The sequence below is a fragment of the Brachyhypopomus gauderio genome, unplaced genomic scaffold (assembly GCF_052324685.1).
Source record: "Brachyhypopomus gauderio isolate BG-103 unplaced genomic scaffold, BGAUD_0.2 sc71, whole genome shotgun sequence".
Lineage (NCBI taxonomy): Eukaryota > Metazoa > Chordata > Actinopteri > Gymnotiformes > Hypopomidae > Brachyhypopomus > Brachyhypopomus gauderio.
In genome coordinates this window covers 386998-411615 of record NW_027506892.1, presented here as the reverse complement: position 1 = coordinate 411615, position 24618 = coordinate 386998, and the positions used below count along the sequence as shown (strand labels likewise).

The 24618-nt window shown below is 42.9% G+C and overlaps 4 protein-coding genes across 8 annotated transcripts; 3 read left to right on the top strand and 1 right to left on the bottom strand.

Moving 5' to 3' along the window:
* The first annotated feature begins 131 nt into the window (after window positions 1-131).
* On the top strand, window positions 132-4307 carry ydjc (YdjC chitooligosaccharide deacetylase homolog). 3 transcript variants are annotated; one of them, XM_076989818.1, is made up of 6 exons: window positions 132-280; window positions 853-1031; window positions 1221-1377; window positions 2238-2337; window positions 2535-2712; window positions 3449-4307. In XM_076989818.1, the coding sequence occupies exons 2-6, from the start codon at window positions 868-870 to the stop codon at window positions 3783-3785; spliced, it is 936 nt and encodes a 311-aa protein (XP_076845933.1). In that variant the 5' UTR covers window positions 132-280; window positions 853-867; the 3' UTR covers window positions 3786-4307. The 3 variants fall into 3 exon arrangements, with proteins under 3 accessions (XP_076845933.1, XP_076845932.1, XP_076845931.1); XM_076989817.1 differs by having other exon boundaries at window positions 850-1031; XM_076989816.1 differs by having other exon boundaries at window positions 155-280; window positions 772-1031.
* A 936-nt stretch (window positions 4308-5243) lies between these two features.
* Window positions 5244-9182, bottom strand: ube2l3b (ubiquitin-conjugating enzyme E2L 3b). 3 transcript variants are annotated; one of them, XM_076989819.1, is made up of 4 exons: window positions 9033-9182; window positions 7743-7838; window positions 7112-7298; window positions 5244-6779 (listed from the first exon to the last, which is right to left on the bottom strand). In XM_076989819.1, exons 1-4 carry the CDS (start codon window positions 9057-9059, stop codon window positions 6625-6627), a joined length of 465 nt encoding a protein of 154 aa, XP_076845934.1. In that variant the 5' UTR covers window positions 9060-9182; the 3' UTR covers window positions 5244-6624. The 3 variants fall into 3 exon arrangements, with proteins under 3 accessions (XP_076845934.1, XP_076845935.1, XP_076845936.1); XM_076989820.1 differs by lacking the exon at window positions 9033-9182 and adding an exon at window positions 8916-9020; XM_076989821.1 differs by lacking the exon at window positions 9033-9182 and adding an exon at window positions 8642-8662.
* Window positions 9183-19199: 10017 nt separating this feature from the next.
* Window positions 19200-20833, top strand: LOC143491111 (C-C motif chemokine 19-like). The gene is made up of 4 exons (XM_076989830.1): window positions 19200-19453; window positions 19967-20087; window positions 20207-20316; window positions 20447-20833. Exons 1-4 carry the CDS (start codon window positions 19393-19395, stop codon window positions 20458-20460), a joined length of 306 nt encoding a protein of 101 aa, XP_076845945.1. The 5' UTR covers window positions 19200-19392; the 3' UTR covers window positions 20461-20833.
* An 810-nt stretch (window positions 20834-21643) lies between these two features.
* ccl19a.1 (chemokine (C-C motif) ligand 19a, tandem duplicate 1) lies at window positions 21644-24488 on the top strand. Its single transcript, XM_076989829.1, has 4 exons — window positions 21644-21827; window positions 22948-23071; window positions 23739-23847; window positions 24012-24488. The coding sequence occupies exons 1-4, from the start codon at window positions 21755-21757 to the stop codon at window positions 24048-24050; spliced, it is 345 nt and encodes a 114-aa protein (XP_076845944.1). The 5' UTR covers window positions 21644-21754; the 3' UTR covers window positions 24051-24488.
* The last annotated feature ends 130 nt before the right edge of the window (window positions 24489-24618 follow it).

The window sequence follows — 24618 nt, the reverse complement described above, 5'->3', positions numbered from 1 at the left end:
CATGTGCCATTTGTCAATGACCTCTCATTGTTTTCCGTACAATCCTCGGGACTATATGTCTACTCGAACTGAAGCGTGAAGATACACTTAAGTCAACATTTTTCTAAGTTACAAATCTTAATATTCATAAGATGTAAATGACTGGTGTCCAGTAGATGGCGCCCAAACCCCGGAAAGGGAAGTATACTGGTTGGTTTATGGAGGGTGTTCGTTCCGAACAGGGACGACAGATCCCGGACTCAACGAGGACACTAATGGCACAATACTGGAAATAAAATGGGTGAGTGACTATTTAATCTATTCAGCCATGTGCGTATAAATAAATGAAGTGTTTAACACACTTGGTCCGGTAGAACTGCTGAGAGATCACAGGGTTAATAGTGTTTTTGTAGCCTAGCAAGATATAAATTAGAATAGTTTGCAAGCATATTGGGGAAAGGGTGCACCGATAGATCATTGTGGATGTTTCGGTGAATGTGTTGATGTGTTTGATCGGGCTGTAGTTCCTGGACACGCTGGTAATTATGAGTGTCCTGGAGTCGTGGTGTCTCCAAACAGCATCGCCTCTTCCTTATTCACCTCGATTCATTTGACCACGTAGAACACGGATGTGAAGCATTAATATAGCCAAATATGACCAAGGGGACATTTAACATGAGAGTCATCAGACATGTCGCTTAAGTCATCAGACATATCGCTTAAGTCATCAGACATATCGCTTAAGTCATCAGGCATATCGCTTAAGTCCTCGGTCGCGCATCTCAACACTAGGCACCATCTACACCAGCTACACCATCTACACCGAGCACACGGAGCAGCTGAATGAGAAAGCGCTGATGTTTGCACCAGCAGCAGCACGCAGTCGAGATGCCTCAGCCCAAAGTCAAGTTGGTGGTCACCGGAGATGATTTTGGGTACTGCGAGAGACGGAACCGGGGGATCGTGGACTGTTTCCAGGCGGGCGGAATCTCCAACGTGTCGCTGCTGGTGAACGGCGCGTCGGCGCAGGACGCGGCCGAACTGGCCCAGAGGTACCGGCACCGCGCCGGTATCCGGTCTACTAACCGGATGCGTTGTAATCAGTATATAACCTGAAGCATATCGTAATGAATAAAAAAAAATAATGTTGCTTTATTTCTAGTTGGATGACGCGGCCACGCGGATCTGTATATTATAAATCTTTATGTAGTTCTTGTGTTCTTGTGCGCTTTAAACCTCAGACATGGCATCCCCATCGGGCTCCATGCGAACCTCTCCGAGGGCGCCCCGGTGTGTCGGCAGCTGAACAGATCCAGTCTCCTCAATAAAGATGGCTTCTTTCATGGCAAGATGGGTTTCCGGCAAGTTCTACAGAGTGGTCAAATGAACATGGCAGAGGTACATATCAGAGACACACACTCGTAAATAAAGACGGACATGTTTGTAAAGCTGTGCTCTACAATCCTGGAAGTGATCCAGTAGAACAGAGCTCCTTAACCCAGCCCCAGGGCTCACCAGCTGACTTTGGAAGCAGATTTTGGCTTTAAACCCTGCTGCTCAGAGCTGGTGTAAGAGATGGGTTAGAACTAAAATCTGGAGCGTCATGGAGGACTAGGATGTCTAAAGCGGAACAAAAGGTCATTTCAGATTTCTGCTGAACATCCACACTAAAATGAATTTGATGTAAGTAATACGTAAATAATTCCAGTGTGGGTTCTGTACAGCCCCACAAATGCATTAGGTCCATTACACAGTGAAGACATTCTACAGCACTGAAATTGCCCTCAGACATTTGAATAAGCAATGAAAAGACGGACACGGTAAAGTTACAAGCAATACTATCTTAGTACCGTCTGTGTAAAATGGCCTGCCCTGTTTTTAAGATGGTGTAGGTAGGGTTATATGTTACAACTACAGTATATTGCACTGCAGTGTGACGTCTATTGTAGTGCTGTGAGAATACGACATGCGTTATGTAAATATTGATCTCGTGATGCTCTTGACTTTGCTATTTTCTATTTTCCTTCTATTTTCTATTCATGAATAGAAGTATTCCTGGACAAAGTTGAACACATTGAAAAGTATTTATAAAAGTCAGTGTCTATGGCTGTATTTTTGAAAATGTAAAATTGTAAAATGTATTTTCCAAATCTTTACAAATGCTGGCAAAACATTTAAATGTTTCATTACTTCATCATGGTGACCACAACAATAATTTGTTCATATGTCATGCTAGCGTATTTGTCTGTGATTGACAGGTGGAGGCGGAGCTTAGGGCCCAGATTAAGCGTTTTTGTGAGCTCACTGGTCACCTGCCCAGTCACATGGATGGTCACCAACATGTGCATGTGTTGCCAGGTAACAACCGCGGCCAAGGTGCACCTGAACACCTGCCATCATGTTGTCTTTTTCATACAATAGTGTGAGTGTTTGTGTTATTTGTTGTATGAATATTGTGACCTCACTGTGTAACCCACACTAATCATATAATCATATACATGCTGGTTAATAGATGACGCACTTTAGTCTTGCCTTTTGTGCCCGGGTGTTTTCAGAGGTGCGAGACGTGTTTGCACACGTCCTCTCCGATTTCGGGATCTCTTACACTCGAGTCCCAGTGGAGCCCGGACTTCGTTCTTGCCCCGTGTTGCCCCCCCATCTCCGAGACTTCTACCTGCAGGTGGAGCAGGACGCCCTTCAGTCTGTGGAGGTCTTCCATCGCCACGGGGTCAGGTGTGTACGGCTGTATGAATGTATGAAGTGTCGCCGTGGCTGTTTGATTAAGGATTAAACATAGAAATCGGGTTTAAAATGAAGTAAAATTAAGGATTAATGACTTGGAGGATGGGTTCCCTTTTGAGTCTTGGTCCTCCCGAGGTTTCTTCCTATTCCCCACCATCATAGGGAGTTTTTCCTCGCCACTGTCGCCTTTGGCTTGCTCATTAGGGATCTGAACCCATACGATTGTGAAGCTGCTTTGTGACAACATGTAAAAAGCGCCATATAAATACATTAGACTTTGACTTGTTGGCACCATAGTTTGCTACTGCCCTCTACAAAATAAAAAGAAATCATTCATAATTCCCATATGGAATGTAGAGTGCAGTTGTTTTTTGTTATTTTTTAATCTTTTGCATTTTTACTCAAGGAATTTAGTTAGCAAGAGTCTGCTGTGTTTTGAGAAGAGATTACAAAAGCATGTACATTTAAAGAGGGTGCAATGTGAATAGTTAAATAATTTTAGGTATGTGCTCCTAAATGATCAGACCCAAATCCAACCAAATTAAGTGACTATTATTAGATAATTATGGATAACTAAGTATGGATTAGTATGGAATTATGAAACCTTTGAGCCTACAAAATGTGTCGTGCATGAACTTTCCATCATTTCAACAGAATTCCATGACCTTGACATTGTACTAGTGCCTGCGATGGCCTCATGGTCCTGTTCTCACTGGTGGTTGTGCAGGTGGCCAGATGTTTACTTGGGCCTCAGCACCATGGGGGGCAGCATGTCCCTCCTCAGCCTCAAAAGGGCTCTGAGCTTCGCCCTGCAGGCTCGGACGTCCATAGCTTCACAAGCCGGAGACCTACAAACCTCCGGCCTGTGCCGGCCAGTCACGGTGGAGCTGATGGTGCATCCCGGGTACCCGAGCCATCCTCTGCAGGGCGGGTGTGGTGAAGGCCCTGATGACTTCTCCCAGTCCTCCGACCGCCTGCATGAGCTTAACATGCTGAGGGACCCAGTGCTGCACAGCTACTATAAGCAACAGGGGATCCTGGTTTGTGCCTTCAGTGATCTTTAAATGCTCAGAGGCCACTTAATGAAGACCTTAGTTCCTCTGTCTCTCAAGGGGGTTTGCCACAAATAGAATGTAACACTGACTTGGCTAATAACATTTTCTCACAGTTCTCAATGTATAAATGAAAGAAATATTGTCAAGAGAGAGATGTGCCCCCCGTTGAAGTGCACAGTTGATCTACCTTTTGGTGTCTGCAAACCAAATATTAATGCCGGTCATTAGCAGGTCTGAGCAGGCAGCTGGGACTCCGACCATTCTCAGACGGTGGTCTTGCACTCCAGAGAATTATGTTTTCTTAAATATTAGAGATGTCTGGAAAATCCTTTAATGCCTTTTTAATCAAACAGAACTGTTTTAGATGTCTGATTTATGATTGCGTTGCACATGAAGATTCCAACCAGACTGACCATTTTGACATTACATCATATTTTAAAAACACATTTATGTATATTTTTCTTATGTATATATAAAATGTATTTGATATTTTGATGTAATATCATTTGAATTAAAGTCACAATGCTTTTATTTCACAGATATTACAAGTCTTTAATTTGTCTAAAGACAATGAACAGACAGGTTTTTGGTAGAAGGATATGTCTATTGCAAACCTGTATAAAACACCTCTAAAATAATATATTTCTGTGTGTGTGTGTATTAGTATGTATATATGGTATGTATTTATGTGCCCTTGGAGTCTGGACCACATGACCATGGAAGCCTTTAAATAGAACAGACAATTTAGTGCCATGGGTTTCTCAGAACTGTTCACATCATTGATACATAGCCAATAACGTAGCAGCTGATCACTACCTTGTACTGTGGAAATGAAAGCCATGAACCCTTCAAGGCAAAACAACTATAAAATACTGAACGAGCCCCTGGCCTTCTTCAAAAGACACTTGGGGTTAAATATACAAATGGCAAATAGCTATGTGGAAGTGGCTCTTATGATTCAGTTTCTGAGTTAGTGTCAGTGTCTAGGATTACTGTGTTAGTACTACTTAGAGCTCTGTAGGTCAAAGCTGATCCTAGACAAGTTCCCTCAAGCAATGATATATAGGACCTTTTTCCAAAAGGAATTTGGGTAGTTTATAAACCATGCAAGTTCCAGCAGTTTGTGTTTAGTGCTGCCACCTTGTGGTGTGCCAGAGAACACAATGTTTCAATCAGTTTGAACAATCAACCATTGTTAGGTCACATCTATACATAAATAACTAAAATATATATCGAAAATATGCATTTGTGAGAAGAAAAATAATGCCTTATAAGCTGTTTTTTAGATTGAATTAATGGCATTTGATGTTTCAGTTAATTGGTTCAAAGCATTTTGACTGGAGAATCCCAGACAAATAGAATTGTTGGTTAGCTGGCTTTATTAGGAAATTGTTGACCAATCAAGAGAGTCAGCACACTCAGAGTGACCAGAGTCAGCCGCTACTAGAGTATATAACGTCATTCCCATAACTGTACATCAGGTCTTGCCTTTTTTTTTTTAAACACAATATGTGCAACGGGTGTAAAAATGTTTGTAATTTTATGAAAGTGAGAATTTTCAAAGATCTGTGGGACTGAAGGACTCCGCTCACATGGGCCAGAGGAACTACATTCCCAAATACATAAATCAGCCAAGATTTCTCCTTACAGGCCTCTATTAATTCAAAGTGCCAGTCCACACCTCCCCTTAAGATCTACTGTGCATCAAGCAATGTGTCTCGGCTAAAACTGAAGGAATGGAGCGTGAGGGTCTGATAGAATTCTGATTGAACACATGAAAGTAATTGCAGAAGTATTTTCTAGAAAGATCTCGGTGGCCAGCTGCTCTTTATTCTGTCATAGGAGGAGATGAGACACATTGATGTCTGAGCCTCTGACGTCTAGACCTGTACAACGAGGCACCTTTTTGTTTTTATACCCTAACTTCAAATAATGGACACAATACAACATCTTCCTGTGAAACGTGTTAAAATAAAGGGTGTTTTTAAAATTAGTAATCATCACCATAAAAGCACATTCACTCACACCAAGATTGTGTTTACCCCCCCCCCCCCCCCTCTTTGTGAAACAAAATATTTAGTAACAATGTTGGTGTCTAGGCCTTTGCTGTTGGCTACACAGTGAATCTGCCAATCCAAGGTTTGTGGGGGATAGGGGCGGGGCCAAGCCAAACCCCTCCTACAGAATACAGTGCATCAAAAGCGCTGTGAAAGTAAAAATATGGAAAATACGGCCAATTAGTCACTCAAGCCTCCAACTTAATTACTCAATTTCTCAAGCCCCAGTATGAAGATGTGAAACCATCACCTCATCCTGCAATCATCAAACATTTCTCACTCTCTCTTTCTGAAATTACAGAGAATAAATGAAAATAGGGAAAAGCAAAAATTTTTGTCCTTTTCTTCCTAAATCTGAACAAAGAAGTGCTGAACAAAGAATGTTGATGATTTCACTAATAAGAGTCAGACAGCACTCAGTACACACACCCAATTCAATTTCTAAATCCTTTACCAGCTTTCCAATCTTAAATTTTCCCTATTCAATTCTTCTGACATTTTAAACAAAGAAAAACAAAACAAACAAAAACCCAAACAACAACAACAAAACCCATAAAACAGTAGAAAGTTAGTAAGGGCCTCAAGCTAACACCAGGCAGAGAGACTGGTGAGATATCCAGACAGAGTCCTGCTTTTAACACAGGAGGTTGCAGTGGTGGTGCAATTCTCCAGCTCAACTAGAATGACACGTGTGTAGGAGAGCAGGGGCAGGTGGAGGGGGGTTTAGGGGGGAGGAGGAGGAGGAGGAGTTATGGTTGGGAGGAGAGGGGCTACACACTTGTCAGGTGTCATTAGTCCACTGGCCGTTTTTCACCATGTTTCTTTGTAAACTCTTCTGCGTTCTTAAAGAATTTTTTACGGTCCTTTGAATATTCCTCGGCTAGGTCGGCCCTCAGGGGGTGTTCTGGCTGTGGGTCGTTCACCAAGGCAATGAGGGACTGAATGACTGAAAAACAAGCAGACCAAAACCAACTTCAGACAGTAGCGTTACAACAATGTCTGTGGCTGGTTTCAGCTTCATTTTTGCTGAAGTGTCTGTTGATCTAAAGTACATATTATGTAAGCGGTGTGACAGTTTTTCAGCTTGTAATCATATTTCACGCTAACAAATAAAAATTAACACAGAACTTCGCTACTTTAATACAGCGCTTTACAAACCAAATAACACTGCTGCTAAGATCTGAACGCTGTGAAACAGCCCACGATGTGGCCGGTGTGTCTTTAGAACACGGGTCTACCTCCAGGTGCCTGAAGCTCACCTGCCCACACAGCACTCACCTTGGTCAGTTTTGGTGGCTGGTTTCCAGTTCTCTGCACTAATGACGGGCAGACACACCTGTCCCTTCTCGTCAATGTTGGGGTGGTAGATTTTTGTCTTGAATGTGATCTTGGGGGGTTTAAAGGGGTATTCAGCAGGGAAGATGATCTCAATCCTGAACGCTCCTTTATCATAAGGAGGGTTGTCCTAGGGAACAGCATTAATGACAATTTATTAATCCCTTGCAAACAATTCAGGTGTTACAGCAGTACAATATACACACGTAAAACAGTAAAATAACAAAAATTAATACATTTCTGACGTGTTCTTTCTATTAAGGTGCATTAATAAGCATCTATATGGTTGACAAGAACAAGATGGCATAAAGAGCCATATTCTTATAGCATATATATATATATATATATATATATATATATATATATATAGCACATAACACACACGGCAGGACAAGAGAAAGTGAACACTCAAATAATAACAGCATCTCGGCACTTTACCATCTCAGACTGTACATCAGACTTATGACCACAAGATGTCTTTACACACAAGCCAAGCATCCGGCCATATTTGCCCGCAATGTACAAAATGAAAAGCATGATGTAATATAGTTCAGCATGTGGAAGTGTCACTTACTGGGACGATGAGTCCTTGCCATGTCAATATATTAGATTCATCCACTTGAATGTTACGGAAGTTTTTCATTCCAGACTTGCGGATTTCTTCAAGCTCCTAAAAAGGCAAACGGGTTAGAAAGGTGTTTTCCCCTGGGTTCTGCTGTTTTCTAGACTTTCATGTTAGCTCTTTAAACCTGGCCAAAGCGCTTAATATGCAGTAACAGTAGGGCAGATGGGTTTTCCAGTCACATTTTAAATGATAGTTCACAACTGAAAAATCCCTTTTAAAAAAGACTCAATTTATTTCCAGAAATATTCCAAATAGTTTTAACCATCAATCCAAATGTAGATACGATATTTGCACAATATTCACACTATACACTTCATTCAATATGTAAAGACAATAGTACTGAACAAGATGTCTAGATCTTCTAATAAGGGCACGTTGTGAATAAAAAGATCCACAGAGACCAACGCTGAACACTTCGAGCCTCTTATCAGATCAGGAAGTGTTTTCCTTCAAGACCATTTTGAGATACTCGTAGTGTCACCGCCGAACTGAAGCAGCTCGTTGAACAGAATCGACCTACTGCGGTCCAACGTGTCGAATCTGAACTAAACGCCGTTTCGTGTGATCACTAAAACTATGGACGTGTTTAATGAAGAGTGAGCGTGTTGACGGTGGTGTGTGTGAGTGTGTGTATGGTGTGTGTGTGTGAGAGAGAGTGTGTGTGTGTGTGTGTGTTGAAGGACGGACGGATCTGCGCGGTGATTGTGAAGTGAAACCGGAACCGTTTGGTTCTTCAGGGCGTTGATCCTCCTCACTAACACACCGGCTCCGTCCCCAAACCCTCTTCACCCCTCGAGTGTGTGTGTGTGTGTGTGTGTTCGTGGTCCCGGTGGTGTCCGGTACTTCACCGGCACTTTACTCGCTTTCGGTTCGGACTCGCCACATCCGGATAGTTCCGGTAATGAACCACCGGCGCGCTGAGGGGGCAGACGGGGCAGTTCCGGCCCTCACACACCCGCCCCGTGCCGTGGCCCTCCCCTCACGGCGGTACCGGGGCGGTACCGGGGCAGGTTCGGGCGGCTCCGCCGGGCCCCGCCGGTCCGTTAGCTTACGAGGCTAACCCACACTCGGCGGCCGAGCCAAACATCACTCTGAACGGCACGAAATCACAAACTAATTCACCATCCGGCGGCCGACGGAGCTCGACTCGCGTTTGATGTGGCGCGAGCGCGTCGAACCGCCTCCAGTGGCGGGAAGATGGAGGAGAAGGTGGAGAAGATGGAGGTGAGGAACTCTTACCTTGTGCAGTCGCCTGCTCGCCGCCATCTTGAATCATTCAACTGCTCCCAGAGTTCACCGCGGCTGCCAAGCGGCTCGCGCTGTTCGGCGAGTGCGCGTGAGCTGGAATCAGTTCTTATTGTGCGCGTGAACTGCGGGTCCTGCGCGCGGGACGTGCGTGTCTGCAGTCAGAATCAGAATCAGAAATACTTTATTGATCCCAGGTGGGAAATTGCACTTATTACCGTAGCAACCTGAATAGGTATAAGCCCTCCCAAGATGTAAATTACAGCAAGAAAAAATTAACTTAAAATTATCTAAAACTATAAGGGCTTATGATACAATAATGAATAATAAAGTAAAGTATAATACAATATATAAATTATATTATAGAATAGAATATGTCTGTACATGTGTCATGTTATAATGGAGGAGTTGTAAAGTCTGATAGCCACTGGTAGGAAGGACCTCCTGTGGCGTTCTGTAGTGCATTTAGGCAGAATGAGTCTTGCGCTGAATGTTCTCCTGTGTCTCATCACTGTGAGATGAAGAGGGTGGAAGCCATTGTTCATGATGGTGCGCAGCTTGGACAGTGTCCTCCTCTCACACACTGCCGTCAGAGAGTCCAGCTCCACACCCACAACATCACTGGCTCTTCAGATCAGTTTATTGAGTCTGTTGGCATCTGCCACCCTCAGCCTGGTGCCCCAGCATGCCACCATGTATAGGATGGTACTGGCCACTACAGACTCATAAAAGATCCTCAGCATGGTCCTGCAGATATTGAAGGACCTCAGCCGTCTCAGGAAATAGAGACGACTTTGGCCCTTCTTGTAGAGGGTGTCGGTGTTCTTAGTCCAGTCCAGTTTGTTGTCGATGTGTACGTCCAGATATTTATAGTCCTCCACAGTGTCCACACTGACCCCTCTGATGGAAACAGGGGTCACCTGTGTTTTGTCCCTCCTCAGGTCCACCACCAGCTCCTTTGTCTTCGTCATGTTGAGCTGTAGATGGTTCAGCTCACACCACACAACAAAGTCGTTCACCGTCACCCTGTACTCATCTTCACCACCCCCGCTGATACATCCAACTAGTCGCGGGTAGTTTCATTACAAACGGGGTAAACACGTTTGTTATAATGAGGCAGCTTTTTAAGCAAAAATTTACGATGCGACCATGCAACTCTGTAACGTATTGTGTCTCATTATGAACTAAGAAAACAGTTTCCTTGGTTTAGGATATTGATCCGAGTAGATTCACTATAATTTCACACCCATAGAGCAGGAAATATAACTGACTTCATGAATACATATTTAAACGTACAAAGTAATACTTCAGCCGCCGTAAAAAAAGGGAATGGCAAGTTAATGCGTGAGTTAAATTATATTTAAATAAAACTATGAAGCATAATTTAACATTTAGAAAATGGATATGGAAAACACTTTTAATATCAGTTGTAATAGTTTTCATGTTTTTATTTTGTCATTTACATAATAGAGGTGTAACCCAAGTGGGGTGAGACCCTCATGGCAGCAAATAAAGCAAAAGATATAAAACATAGTGTAAACATAGTGTAAACATAGTGGTGTGACTTGTACAGAATTACCTCATGGTCTTATTTGTAACCAGATTGACATGCCTTACAATTAGTTATGGTTTTGTAGATAAGAGGAAAAAGGCAGAGGCTCAGAAACAGGAGGGGACAACCACCTCGGCAGAAGAGCTGATGCTGACCGCTGACATCCCTGGAGGACACCAATGTAAATGTTAAATGTATATTCATTACATTTATTAGTTATAGTGCATAAACTGTGGAATTTTGAAAACTGCATGTCCGTTTCTCCAGCGGTAGACGGTGTGGTAAGTCCCTAGATCTTACCTGAGGTGTACAAATACCTAAAATAAAAAAAAGGAGAAACCATGATGAAGAAATGGTCTCTGCGGTCTCAGAGTGGGTGATGCTCTTGGTGGTCTATGGGCGTCTGGAATCTGGAAAAATTATGATACTGCATTAATTTCTTTACTGCACAGGAGGGTCCTAGCAGTCTACAGGTATCACCGATTACAAAATGCAACAGGCTCTGTTCAACAAGACGAGTGGTGCGGTGACACGTCAGTCATCTGGGGTGGCACCTGCGGGGTCCAATCAGATTTCAGGGGGATGTACCGCTAACCCTGCTTTGGCTCCGCCTATGGCCAAAAGCAAATACTTCAGACGTCACAGGTTTAACAGGTCTGCCTGTTTTCCACCTACCGCACAAATTCCGAGCTAAATATATATTTGCAAACTAAATGTGAAAATACCAGAAAGAAAAATGTTTTAAAGGTAAGCGTTCGGCTTAGAAGACTGGGAACAGCTATTTTACTTCTGTACATCATACCAGAATTAAATACTGCAAGTTTGGTGCGTAAAATATAATCTGGTATTATAGATTTCTGGATGAAATTGCCAAGCTATGTTGGCTAGCTAGCTAGGTTTTACTTTTCATTTAGTGTGTTGTGCCATATCACCCACCTCGCATGTCTTATTTTTTGGGATGCCCGAGATGTCCAGTGTTGAAGTGGCCACCGTAGTCTGGGTTGTTTTATTGTGTGACCAACAGATGTCGCTGTAGTGTTAGAAACTAATCTGTAGTTGCCGTCCAGAACCCTGTGGGGGCTACCAGAGAAGATTTTAGCATGAATCCTTAATCCTTTTAAAGGTGTTTTAAATGAGATTAACTAAATTAGCAGTTGTGGAACTGGGACTGAAGATTTTCTCCAGTACTTGATGCAAATTAGAGTGACACGTTTAATAAAATAAGTTCTAAACGTTTTAATTGATATATTTAATCTATTTTAAAGCAACAAAACTGTGACTTTTCACATAATACTTGTTTTGTAGCCCGTTCCACTAGTTCACCTTGAAGCAAATTTCAGGGTTAATTTTCTTGCACGACTGTATATGTTAGTTTGCATCTCTGATCCCCATACAAAACGCTGGCACGAGCGCATGGTGGATAGATATAACGTAATTCTTTATCTGCGGTCCATCACATCTGACTGTGGTTTCCCACCATCATGTGTGTTCTCTCGACAAATTTAATGAAACGTGCTAGGCTACCTTGGAAAGATCAACAGGGAGTTATCTAGATGGTAACAGTATTGTCTAGCGCCGATAGTGAAGAAACACACTGTGAGGATCGTGAGGGAGCTGAAGCCAAAGATTTGTAGATTATTTTTGCATGCATGTTTGAATTTCCCTGTATTTATTGTTATGGTAACTTATTCCCCCCCCCCCCCCCCCCCCCCCCGCTGTAACACACACACACACACACACACACACACACACACACACACACACACTCACTAACTTTCAATTTTCCCTTAAACCTTGTGACTGAAACAGCATGAATGGACTCGCCTGCACCTCTCAGCTTGTGGGTGTTGTTTACTTCACAAATGTGTCTGATGGGAAGTGCTCAGTGGTTGTACTAGTGTTTTTCAACCTTTATAAGTTAATATTTTGATTAATTACATTTATTTTAACAAGTAAAGAAAATACTGCCCATAGTTAATCAGTTCTTATTTTAATATATGGATTAAAATTTTGTAATCTCCAGTAATTCAGTGGAGAGTTAAAGTCACTGATGTAACTGATAAATCACTAGTTCTTAGACTTTAATCGCTGTGCTTTGAATTTGTTACCAGAAATAATTACTATGTCGAGCATCGGCGCAGATGGAAATTCTGAAGTGAGGGGGACCAAGCTGTACAATATATACGTTTATGCTTGTAGATCAGTGGCGTGCACAGACATTTTGGGGGGCAAGTGCTCGGGGTTGGGGGATGGGGGGGTGGTGAAGGGCACTTTTTAGCGCACGTGGAACACTTCATTATAAAAAAAATTACAAGCACATGTTAAATGAACATGTTGAATTTGACATTTTATTTGTAACATTCTCTAAACGTGAGTTTTCAATGGAGAAAAGTCACGCAGCGAACTGATAAAATTTAAAATTCATATCCAATATTAACTATACACAGTCATGTCATTCAGTTAACTTCTGTTTACCCTCCACTGACTGCAGGCATTGTTGCATATATTTTGCAATTAGAAATCAATATAGGCCTACAATTAAGACAGTAAAAAGACCGTAAAGTAGGAGAAGGAGTTATAGGCTACTGAGTGTTGTCATTACATGAATGCAGATGGGCATTTTTCACAGGTAATGGGGAACTTCCCGTTTCTTCTTTCACAAATGAATGTGTTAATTTATGTTGCCTAACAAAACCTATACAACAGAAAACGTTCAGCTTAACACATAGATTTGTAAACTCTACCTTAATTATTTGTATGTGGTCGTCCTCACGTTATCTATCATTGATTTGGCGACTAGTTTATCAGGTGACCATCGGCTAAAAATGCTTAGTAGTTTGGTGCTGTATGAGACATTTTACTGCACAACAAAATGATTTCACGTTGGGCTTAGAGGGCAAACGGTACGATTTGACTTGATGTGTATGTGACTTGGCTGGTGGGGACGGGAGAAGAAGTCTATCTGTGACCGTGTGTGCTGTGCTGAAGACGCTTCCTTCCACTCGCTGAACTGAACTGCTGCTGCAGCGCATCTGGTGTTAAAGGAAGAGAGAGGTCGGGTGTGTGCGAGGTGGTGGCTCATTTCAGGGCATTGTTTTTAATGGTTCAGGTTTTCTAAAGATCATTTCAAACCGACCTCAGTAAAATGATAATAATAATCATGGCAGTCATGGCCTAGTGGTTAGGGAACTGGTCTTGTGACCGGAGGGTCGTGGGTTTGATTCCCAGACCTGAGGCCATGACTGAGGTGCCCCTGAGCAAGGCCCTTAACCCTCAACTGCTCACTTGTATAAAAAATGAGATAAAAAATGTAAGTCACTCTGGATAAGGGTGTCTGCCAAATGCCATAAATGTAAATGTAATAATAAAAAACAAAGTTTCAAAAGGGCACTTTCGTTGATAAAGGGCAGAGTTGGTGGTGCTTTAGCACCTGATGTCTATGTGTGCATGCCACTGTTGTAGATGCTAGATTTCGGATGGGGTCAATATAAATCTGGAGGGGACATGTCCCCCCCGTCCCCAGTGCCATCTGCGTCCCTGATGTCGAGCACTGGTTATTTGCACTTAACGTCCAGAATTGAAATCTTGTTTTTATACAATTTAGTTAAGTAAAATAATGTCAAAAGCAGCAAAAGTATTTTATATGCAATCCTGCATTACAGAATATATTCTAAAAAGCTTGAAAAAACATTTGAAAAAATCAATAAAAGTTTATGAATGTTTCGAAATAACAAATATTATTTCATACATACTGCTTTCTGAAGGTGTGTGTGTGTGTGTGTGTGTGTGTGTGTGTGTGTGTGTGTGTGTGTGTGTGTGTGTGTGCTCATGTGTTGGCTTTGGAACGTCCCATCTGTGCGTAGGCACATGGAATGAAATGATGTAAGATTTTTTTCCGTAAGTTAATCATATATGAATATTGTTCAAAGATAAAAAAAAAAGCATCAGTGATTATAATTCCAGTCAAAGGCTGTTTGCTTAGGCTCACTTAAAATCATGGGACATCATTATGGTTCAATCTGTAGATAATATAGATGAAATCAGTGGTCAGATGTCAGCATTGGCTCTGGTTCGGCAACCTCATCGTTATTATCAATGTGATAGACGTTTACGTTTTTAGCATTTGGTAGATGTCCTTGTCCATAGAAAATGGCAGAAGCAGTTTGTAGTCTGTCAAAAACATGTCCCCATGCTAGCAGTAACTTTCTCTAAAATTGTAGCTAAAGTAGAACAAAGACAATGTAGCACAGCTACGCTTTGGGTTTTTTAATGTTTTTGTAGCGTATAATTTAAGTGTTCATTGACTCAGTGAAGAGCTGAGTCTTAAGCCCTAATTTACATAATGACATAATTTATATGTGATGATGTCAGGGCTTCTGTCTGAAGTCCACAAGTGAATCTTGCAAGTAGTGAACCAGCAGCCTTGTCCAGAAGCCCCAGTTATGAACCCACGAGTCTCCTGAGAGTTCGGCTCTGGCTCTGGGGTGAAACACTTCCTCTAACACAGTCCCAAAGACATTAATCACATCTCTGTGTGGCCTGGGGCCCAGTGAGAGGTTTTTGTGTGGGAGAGAAACATTTCACTGGCCTCATCTGTGATTTATACTGGGGGGGGGGGGTTCCCAAGTACAGGAATGAAAGAAATGTTAGCACTGTGAAACTTCAATTCTGTAGTAGCACACTGAGGGTCTCCTCATCTACACTGGGATTAAAGACTTGCCCTAAGACACTATAGCAGTGCCTACTTACAGTAACAAGGAGAAACTTAGTGTAGTTATCAAGCCACCATTTGAAATCCGAGCTTACACAAAACTGCCTTAGCAGGAATCAGGTGAGGAGTTGAGGTGAGGACCTTACATAAGGAGAATGCACAATTTAGATACGTATATAATACATAATAACAACTACAAAACTGAAGGATTCTGTATGTAGTGGTGGACAGTGAGGAGTTAAAGAGGTTTCAGTTCCATGCTGAGATGTATTGAGGAAGAGCTTCTGTCTGACACTCAAAAACGACACGAAAAAACACCACTGGAGAGGCCGAGATGGCTGGAGATGAAGCAAATTTGGTGTGGTATGTGCTCGTTAAAGTGTGAAGGCCATCGAATATTCTGTGTGAGCCCAGTGGGGTTCAAACTGGGCATGGTGGAGATTGCTGTGGAGGACACTGCTCAGGCATAAAAGCCACAGCGGACGTCAAACATGCCTGTTCTGCCTTGCACAATGAAGGAACACTTCTACAGATCAGTACAGATCCCTACAGATCACTACAGATCGCTGCAGAAGGCAGAAGGCTGTCCTTACCATTGGTTCAACATTCAAATTAATTTCATGGTGTAAGCAATCCAAAGTGCTTTACATAAAGCAGAAAATGTTAAATAAATAACATAACAGTTCAAAGTATCAATAATCATTGGTTTTAAAATAAATTCAAAGTGATTAAAGTACTAAAAGTTTGAAATACCCAAAAATGGTTCAGTCCATCTTCTAGGTATTTAGACTATGGGTATCTTAAACTATGCCCATCTAATGTATCAGTCTGATTCTTGAAGATTATACCTGCATGTTAATGTTGAATGACTTCATGCTTTACATGAGGGTTTGAATTTTTCTCTCATGAAGCAAGTTTTAACACGACTCTACCACCGTGGTACACTGCACATTACACCATTACACCTGCTGACTTGCATAACGTTATAAAAGGCACATATCCTGGTGCAGATTGACGAGATGGTTGATTCCACAGCTGTGGGAGTTTGTGGTTATGTTGGGATGGCTGAGGTCTCTCCAGCTGTGCATGTGCACATCTGTATGTGTTTCCTAGTGAGAAGTTCTTCATTCATTCATCTTCCTTCCCTGATTGTACTGAAACAACTCTAATCTTTTAGTCTTTGCTGATTAATGTCTTGTGGAGTCAGATGTGCTTTAGGGCTGTGCATGCTTAGATAATCTGTGCAAATGTAAACTACACTGCATATGGTTGAATGACACTTGGCTCACACATCTCTTTGAACGCTTTTGGTTTATGGGATCACTACAGGATCCAACACACAGTGTTGCTGGATTCACATTTCTCTTCCAGGAACATCCATGTCTGCGATTCTATCGGAAATGTGGCCAGAGGCCGTAGATCTGATTTACCGCTTTACCGCAGCTGTCCTGATACTCAGAACAAGAAAGTCAACTCCATAGTGAAAGTCCCCATGCCAGGGCTTACAGTAATCATAACAATGAGTCTACGAAGTCCTGCCTCCGCAGATTGTCCCTGAGGGTGTTTTCGGTTAGCGGCAGAAGAAGCAATCAGGCAGACCGAGATGAGCAGGGTTGCCTAAAGCCTCTAGGAGATAAACAACGCTCCTCGCTTCTGGAATACAGTGTAATTGACTGTTGAACATTCACTCATGCATTCATCACTTCTGACTAGATATGGCCACAGCCCAATATACATTCAATAAATACATTAACGGCAGCTTGAAACGACACAGAATCATTTCCAGTGAAGCGATCAAATTAAAAACGAGATGATTGAACAGAATAAATTGGGTCAACATTTAGCATCCAGTTATTTTATTTTCAGCCAGCTGTGTTTTACCGTCTCCCCAGGGGCTGTTTTTCACCAAGACTGTTCTCTTATCCCATATCACCCACATCACAGATGCTGTGTAATGTGTCAATTACAGGTTCCTGTGCTGTGGTGTCAGTGCAATGACAGGATTGCAGATTAACTATATTGAATTACAGCTCTCAGATTGCTGCTGTTTCTATGAGTTTGCGTAGCCAATCACCCCTTTGGCCCAAGATCAAAGCATCTACAGTTCCAGGTAGAGTATGGGACTGATAAGACCGGTTAGGGTTCACCTCTGAACGAGGTGCTGTGTCATTAGGGCAGGACACAGCATTGTTAGCCAAACCTCAGGATTGTTCCTTTGAGTGATATTCTACACACACAATGCCGCGGTTCGTATTTCCAGACTCTGTTCCATGTTTTTATTTCCGTTATGTGTAGCCACTGAGCTACGAAGGTGTTCCGAAGAACGGAATGCAAGGGGGGTTTTTCTAGTTCCTCTTCTGTCCACTGAGAGAAGAACTTTCAGAACCTGTTCTCATTCCACCGTGCTCTTTTGTTCTGTGCATATTCTTAGTGTTATTAGTGTGAATGAGTAAATAAGATCAAGCTCTTCCTGTCAGGGCAAACGCAACAATTTAAAATATATTTTCTTTGTTCAATCAAGTTTACAGTAATTGCAGACTTGTCTTTACTGCACACACACACACACACACACACACACACACACACACACACACACACACACACATACAATGCACTAAATCAGTTTGTCTCTACCACTACTGCTACAGTGTCTACTCAGTTTCTACAGACCTTTCTGCAGCTTGAGACTTTGCTCTTGGTGAGGAAGACTTTGCTCTTGGTGAGGAAGAGTGCTGTGTACCCAGCAGAACGATGTTCCTGGAAGCACACAGGTGCAGTCATGGTCCTGTGGTAGGAACTGGTCTTGTGACCGGAGGGTCGTGGGTTCGATTCTCTGGCATCAGGCCATGACTGAGGTGCCCTTGAGCAAGGCACCTAACCCCAACTGCGTTGCACCACAGTGTGTGTGTGTGTGTGTGTGTGTGTGTGTGTGTGTGTGTGTGTAACTGCACAGATGGGTAAAATGCAGAGGATAAATTTCAACTGAGGTGAAAGTCAGAATTGACAAATATGACATTTACATTTATTTACACCCTCCTGATCCCTGTGGGCCATCAGGGTAATGACGCTTGTTTCTCAGCCGGCTCGGGTCTGTGCACAGAGCCTCATTCTCTCATCCATATTCTTCAGAAACAGAAGCGCTTAACCTAGTTCTATAATCACACAGCAGAGGATCAGATAACAAGAAGTCGGAAGTTCTAATTTACGAAAGAAAAGGAAGGAATAGCCGCTGTGTTCTGAAAGAACGTTTTAAGTGCTAAGCAGTTCAGAAGGGAAGAGGAACAAGCCGGAGATTCTGAGGAATGGACAGTTGTTTCCTGAGAACAGAGTGGGCCTCGTTCTCATGCTGTGGAAGTCAGTGGTTCAACAGGCTAATGCACCTCGCTACCATCAAACATATTACGTAAGAAGAGAGAACCCACCACACACCATTAACACAAAGATGTTATATAACCAAAGTAACTTAACATTCTGAGGTCTAACACAATATTGATAATATAAAAAAGTACTGTGCTTATATTTTAATAGCAATTACAGTAAGATAGATTGTATAAAAAATAATAGTATATATGGAGAGTTACATATTAATTAGCAGTAAAGAATAACCACAGGACACATGGCTATATTCAAATGCACCTTGTAAAGCTGCTCGTATTGTATATTTGTCTTGGTGGTTGTGCACAACGTTTGTGTCCAGCCATGATAATGCAAGTCACGCATCACCTATCCTGACATAAACCTTTAAATAAAAACCTTTTCCTGGGCTGCTTATGAAGCGTCAGGTCCATGCATGTTGATGGCAGCCCTCAGCGTGTGTTGGACAGCTTTCACAGAGCGGGAAAGGGGTGTGGGGGGGGGGGGGGGGGGGCTGTGGTGACGGGAAACGCGTGGAAGACGCTGCCAGGGACGAGGAATGTGAAGATGCTTCCAGAGACGATGCCTTTCTGTGATAACGAAAGTGAAAGCTGGCAGTGCTGGAACAGACAGCGCAGGTGTATAAATGGGGCAGAGCGACTTGTACCTGCACCGACATCGTCCTGCACCTTCACACTTACGTCTGATCATCAGAGAGCCGCGCAGCAAACACAGACATGCAGACTGCTGGACTCATGTTTCTTCTTTTTGCAGCAGTTTTCTGGTGCAGCACAGACGGTAAGACGAGCTTATACACACACACACACACACACACACACACACACACACACACACACACACACACACACACACACACACATGCACGCACACATATACCTGCTCTTAAATACACACTTAGCAGATAACCGTACGTCATTGTGACGGGATTGTGGAGGCTGATTGCTCCACACGACCCTGCGTCCTGCTGGACTGCACACTGAAGCACTATTGTGCACAAGTATCATCTTGGCACGGTGCAAATGTGTCGGCTGTGTAAGTCAGTGACATTCTGCGTCCTGACCTTGGCTGGGTTCTCTGGGCTTTCTGTTTGACTCCGAAAAAATGGATTTCCCGTAAGTCACACACATAATCCCAAACTCCAAGACACTTCAGGAAGTGTATCAACCACAAGATGTTATTCATCTCATTTTGTCAGCAGAGGAATTGCATTGTGTATATTCGCACTGATTCATCATTTTACATCAGTACCTCAAATATATGAGCTATAATGTATCTCCCTGTTGTTTGTAGGTTTCACCGATCAAGCCAGTGACTGCTGTCTGACCACGGCGGGAAGTCTGGTTCCTCGACACATCGTCAAGTCATACGTACGGCAAAATGAGGACAGTGCATGCCGTGTCTGGGCAACCGTGTAAGTGTCCACGGCCGCCCCCGTGCCTGCTGGGATGTCTCCAGCCACGCCTGTTTGCCACCGTGTCGTTAGCATACCACGACTCACCTTCCTCCTGTCTACCTGTCTCTCCTGTTTAGGTTCATCACAAAGAAAAACAGGAAGATCTGTTCTCCTCCCGAAGACGACAAAAATTTTCCCTGGGTGAAGAAACTCATCGCACACCTGGACAAATTGGCCATTCGTCACGGTAAATATGCAGAAATGCAAAAATATAGACAAAATGTCTGTATGAATGAATATAACTATTTATTCAATGAGTTGCATTCTGTGAGCATCATGAAGATGAATTTGACCATGTCTCTCTGTCTTTACTGCAGCTTCAAAGCAGTAGAGAGGGGAGAGTCTACCCCACTGACAGGGGACAGTCTACCCCACTGACAGGGGACAGTCTACCCCACTGACAGGGGACAGTCTACCCCACTGAACCTCCACAGACCCGCCGTTACGGCCCCATTTTTCTCTGAGCCATCAACCATGTGTGGAAATCGACGTCATTTCAAATGATTATGATTTTCTGTTGCTGCATTCCAGTGATGATTTTCCTTTATTGTACACAGAAGTTTACGTGAACCTTTTTCTATTATCTTGGTGCTGCTGATGAATTGCAATGTTTTTTTTATATAATTTCTTTGTATGAATTATGTATGTAATTGTGTGATGTAAAAGATGCATGAAATCAAATAAACAAAGCAAGTCAAATCCTATCACAGTGAACACTGAGCATGATTCTTACCTCATGTTTTCTGCAAATGTTATGCCACGATCCCTTTCAAACTCAAGTTTCTTAACACCTACAGACCTCTCCCATTTTAGACCTAGTTGGCGGGAAACGACACATGTAACCTTCATTGTGGGAGTTACAGCGCTGGACAGTTAAGGTGCCAGACTGGTGTCAGATCAACAGTGAGATCAAGACTGGAACAGAAAGCCGTGTCTGAGTCTTTACTGCAGCACTGTGTTGGTCATTTAGGAGAAAACAAAAGTTCTCTTATGTTCAATTCTTTTGAGACCTAATAAAATGTGCAGCATTTGTGCAACATGACCATTATATCAAAGTGCACACATTAGACACACAGGACTCATATGTGAAACTTGCATGAAGATGGAAAGTGGTTAAGTAAACAATCCAGAAACTCAAGAAAAATAAACAAAAAAAACAATCCTTGGTTTCGATTTGGGTCATAAATAAATTGGTTCCAGTAATATTTGTGTGGTTATTAATCTAGAGCATCCATCACAGTTAACACTGATGTGTGTGGGTGTGTGTGTGTGTGTGTGTGTGTGTGTGTGTGTGTGTGTGTGTGTGTGTTTGTGTGTCTGTGCGCGTGTGTGTACGTGTGTGTGTGTGTGTGTGTACATGTATATTGTATTTTTTCTCCACCCACTACTGAGGTCAACAGCTCTAAACACACTTGTCCGGCTGCTCTGGGGTTTCCCCCAATATTGTTGTGAAAGCGAATGCATCAGAGGGAGGCGGGACCAGATGAACCTACAGCTGTTATAAAGAGGAAGGGACAGACGGAGGGAGCAGTCTCACTCTGAGAGGAGCAGCTTCACTCCCAGCTGAAGAACCCTGAAGAACCCTGAAGAACCCTGAGCCTGGTCCTGTCTCTCTCCCTGCTGCCATGGCCTCACTCTGCTCCCCCAACATCACACTTGCTCTCGGGCTGGCCGTGCTCCTCAGCTCAGCCCTGGAAGGTGAGTTTATTCCTGTTTGCAGGGAGAAACGTGCAGACCATTAACTGTCCAGAGAGAACACTGGACACTCCTACACAAACTGTCTTTAGGAGACATGACAGGACAAAATATCAGTGTGGGGCTTTGGGCTCCATCTGAGATACTATAACATTCAGAGAGGAGAGGGAGACAGGTTCAGAGGATGGAGAGACAGGTTCAGAGGAGAGAGAGACAGGTTCAGAGGGGAGGGAGAGACAGGTTCAAGCTGGTTAAAAGCAAAATAACATTGTGTAGAATGTGAGAGATGGTGGGCAGAGAGGGTCACAAGTTTTAGAAGATGCAGTGAGACCAGTGTGAGCAGATGCAGTGAGACCAGTGTGAGCAGATACAGTGAGACCAGTGTGAGCAGGTGCAGTGAGACCAGTGTGAGCAGATACAGTGAGTGACATGCTGTCCTCTTCCTGAGCAGCGCTGCTCCATAAAAGCAATCCAGGAATCAGCTACATGATTTTGTTAAGGGATCATGAAGAATTTGCTGTTGGTCTTTTTTTCGTGATCTTTTGTTCATTTCCATTCGGCTCATCTGCATTCACACCACAAACTTGTGCTGGAAAGGGAATCCTGCTTTGGCTGGATTTAAAAGGAATAACAAATTTCAAGAACTGCGGGGGTGGGGGGTATTGGGGGGCGGTCAGCATTTAAAATAGGAGGCATTCCCTCTGTAGGGCACCTTTCGCATTTTAAGCATGTAAACCATTGAGTAGCTGGCAGGTATACTGATGCCCCCAGTTGTCCAGACTGGGCTGAAGTGTTAAATTGTGTTTGTATCTCTATAAGAGCTTTTGTGTGCACATTATCTTGATCCGCAAAGGACATCTTTGATCTGAACTTCCTAAACTCTACAGAGGTTTTCCAACAATGTTTGAATAGTCCAGAATGCTGTTAGGTCAGACACAGACGGGATCTTCTGTGTGAATGAAAGTGTTCTGGATCATGGATGAACTCAGAACCACAGTGTTTGGGTTCTCGGCTTCTTTAACTGACTTGTACAAATCCACAACATTTTTAGAGTGTGATTCAAAGTGTTTTATAAATCTATGTTGAAAGTTAAATTGACACTCTTTCTCTCCCTCCTTGTCAGTATGCCTTGGAGACCACGCACTGGACTGCTGTTTGAAGGTCAGCCATAGCCCAATACCAAGAGGGATCATCTCCAACTACCACGAGCAGGTGAAAGGTGAAGGATGCTCAATCAACGCCATTGTGTAAGTATTTTGTGGCAGACGTATCACCATCTTTGCTGAACGGTCAAAACAATTACATCTAATCTATGGCACAATTTATAAAGCTAACTGACATAATCAAAAATGTACTGTAGTGAAAGTGAATAATCTAGCCGTGAGCTCAGAGCATATTTTCTATCCGCGGCACCAGATGCTTCCAGACCGCAGTGTTGTGCACGTGCCGTGATTTCACCCTGCAGGCGTCTTTAATCTGAACTGCTCCGTGTGTGACTGCCGTGACAGTGATGTGTGACTGTCCTGCTCCGTGTGTGACAGCTGTGACAGTGATGTGTGATTGTCCTGCTCCGTGTGTGACAGCCGTGACAGTGATGTGTGATTGTCCTGCTCCATGTGTGACAGCCGTGACAGTGATGTGTGATTGTCCTGCTCCGTGTGTGACAGCCGTAACAGTGATGTGTGATTGTCCTGCTCCGTGTGTGACAGCCGTGACAGTGATGTGTGACTGTCCTGCTCCGTGTGTGACAGCCGTAACAGTGATGTGTGACTGTCCTGCTCCGTGTGTGACAGCCGTGACAGTGATGTGTGACTGTCCTGCTCCGTGTGTGACAGCCGTGACAGTGATGTGTGACTGTCCTGCTCCGTGTGTGACAGCCGTGACAGTGATGTGTGACTGTCCTGCTCCTGTCAGGTTCCTAACCAAGAAGGGCAGGAATCTGTGTGCACCACCTGAAGATGACTGGGCCAAAGAACTGAAGAATTTCTTGGATGCCAGACAGAAGAAATGCCTTAAGAACAAGGTGAACATAAACTGCTTTGCATCAGAGCTCTGTTGTCTACAGTTCAGATATTCATTTGCCACATTTTTTTTCACACAGAAACCACTGTACCCTTCAACTTTAAACCACAGACCACAAACCACATGTGTCATCACTCACTCATTCTGTCCTCTTTCTTTTTACAGGGGAAACATTGTCAAGGCAAGAAGTCCAAGTCTGTTTGACAGGACACACGTGCACATGTACCTGGAGGTTAATGCTACAGGTTAATACTGGAGGTTAATGCTACAGGTTAATACTATAATACTAGAGGTTAATGCTACAGGTTAATACTCTGGAGATTATGGCAGCTATCCAGCTAAAATTTGAAACTCATTTCTTTAGTATTTTGTGGTTAAGGGTTTGTGTTCTGCTCAAGTGTATTTACTATTTCAAGACTTTTCAAATTTACATGCAAACCAACTTTTCAAATAAGATAACTTTTATATATATTCAGATTTCCTGATTTAAAAAAGTTTTTTTTTATGATCTGCTGTTACAATTGTTTTGTGTGACTTATTTGAGTTGCATGTATGTATGAAAGGTGCTATACAAATAAAGATTGTTGTTATTATTATAATGATGCAAATCAGAAAATTATTAAAGATCACAATTTCTCCCGATTCTGTTTTATACAAGTTCTACTTGGATTTAACTTAATTATGGGTCGTTGTCCAAGTGGTCTCATTTCTGACACCTACTCTCAGAGTTGGAGTCTTGTTATATAAAACCAATGTGTTTTTACAACACTTA

Excerpts from the sequence above, each read along its gene's own strand:
- ydjc (XM_076989818.1), top strand. The coding sequence starts at position 868 with ATGCCTCAGCCCAAAGTCAAGTTGGTGGTCACCGGAGATGATTTTGGG. Across the intron at positions 1,032-1,220 it reads GCGGCCGAACTGGCCCAGAG|ACATGGCATCCCCATCGGGC; the intron begins GTACCGGCACCG and ends TTTAAACCTCAG. Across the intron at positions 2,338-2,534 it reads ACATGTGCATGTGTTGCCAG|AGGTGCGAGACGTGTTTGCA; the intron begins GTAACAACCGCG and ends GGGTGTTTTCAG.
- ube2l3b (XM_076989819.1), bottom strand. The coding sequence starts at position 9,059 with ATGGCGGCGAGCAGGCGACTGCACAAG. Across the intron at positions 7,299-7,742 it reads GGCAAGGACTCATCGTCCCA|GACAACCCTCCTTATGATAA; the intron begins GTAAGTGACACT and ends GCTGTTCCCTAG. Across the intron at positions 6,780-7,111 it reads AGCCACCAAAACTGACCAAG|TCATTCAGTCCCTCATTGCC; the intron begins GTGAGTGCTGTG and ends CTTGTTTTTCAG.
- LOC143491111 (XM_076989830.1), top strand. The coding sequence starts at position 19,393 with ATGCAGACTGCTGGACTCATGTTTCTTCTTTTTGCAGCAGTTTTCTGG. Across the intron at positions 19,454-19,966 it reads TTTCTGGTGCAGCACAGACG|GTTTCACCGATCAAGCCAGT; the intron begins GTAAGACGAGCT and ends TGTTGTTTGTAG. Across the intron at positions 20,088-20,206 it reads TGCCGTGTCTGGGCAACCGT|GTTCATCACAAAGAAAAACA; the intron begins GTAAGTGTCCAC and ends TCTCCTGTTTAG.
- ccl19a.1 (XM_076989829.1), top strand. The coding sequence starts at position 21,755 with ATGGCCTCACTCTGCTCCCCCAACATCACACTTGCTCTCGGGCTGGCC. Across the intron at positions 21,828-22,947 it reads CCTCAGCTCAGCCCTGGAAG|TATGCCTTGGAGACCACGCA; the intron begins GTGAGTTTATTC and ends CCTCCTTGTCAG. Across the intron at positions 23,072-23,738 it reads TGCTCAATCAACGCCATTGT|GTTCCTAACCAAGAAGGGCA; the intron begins GTAAGTATTTTG and ends TGCTCCTGTCAG.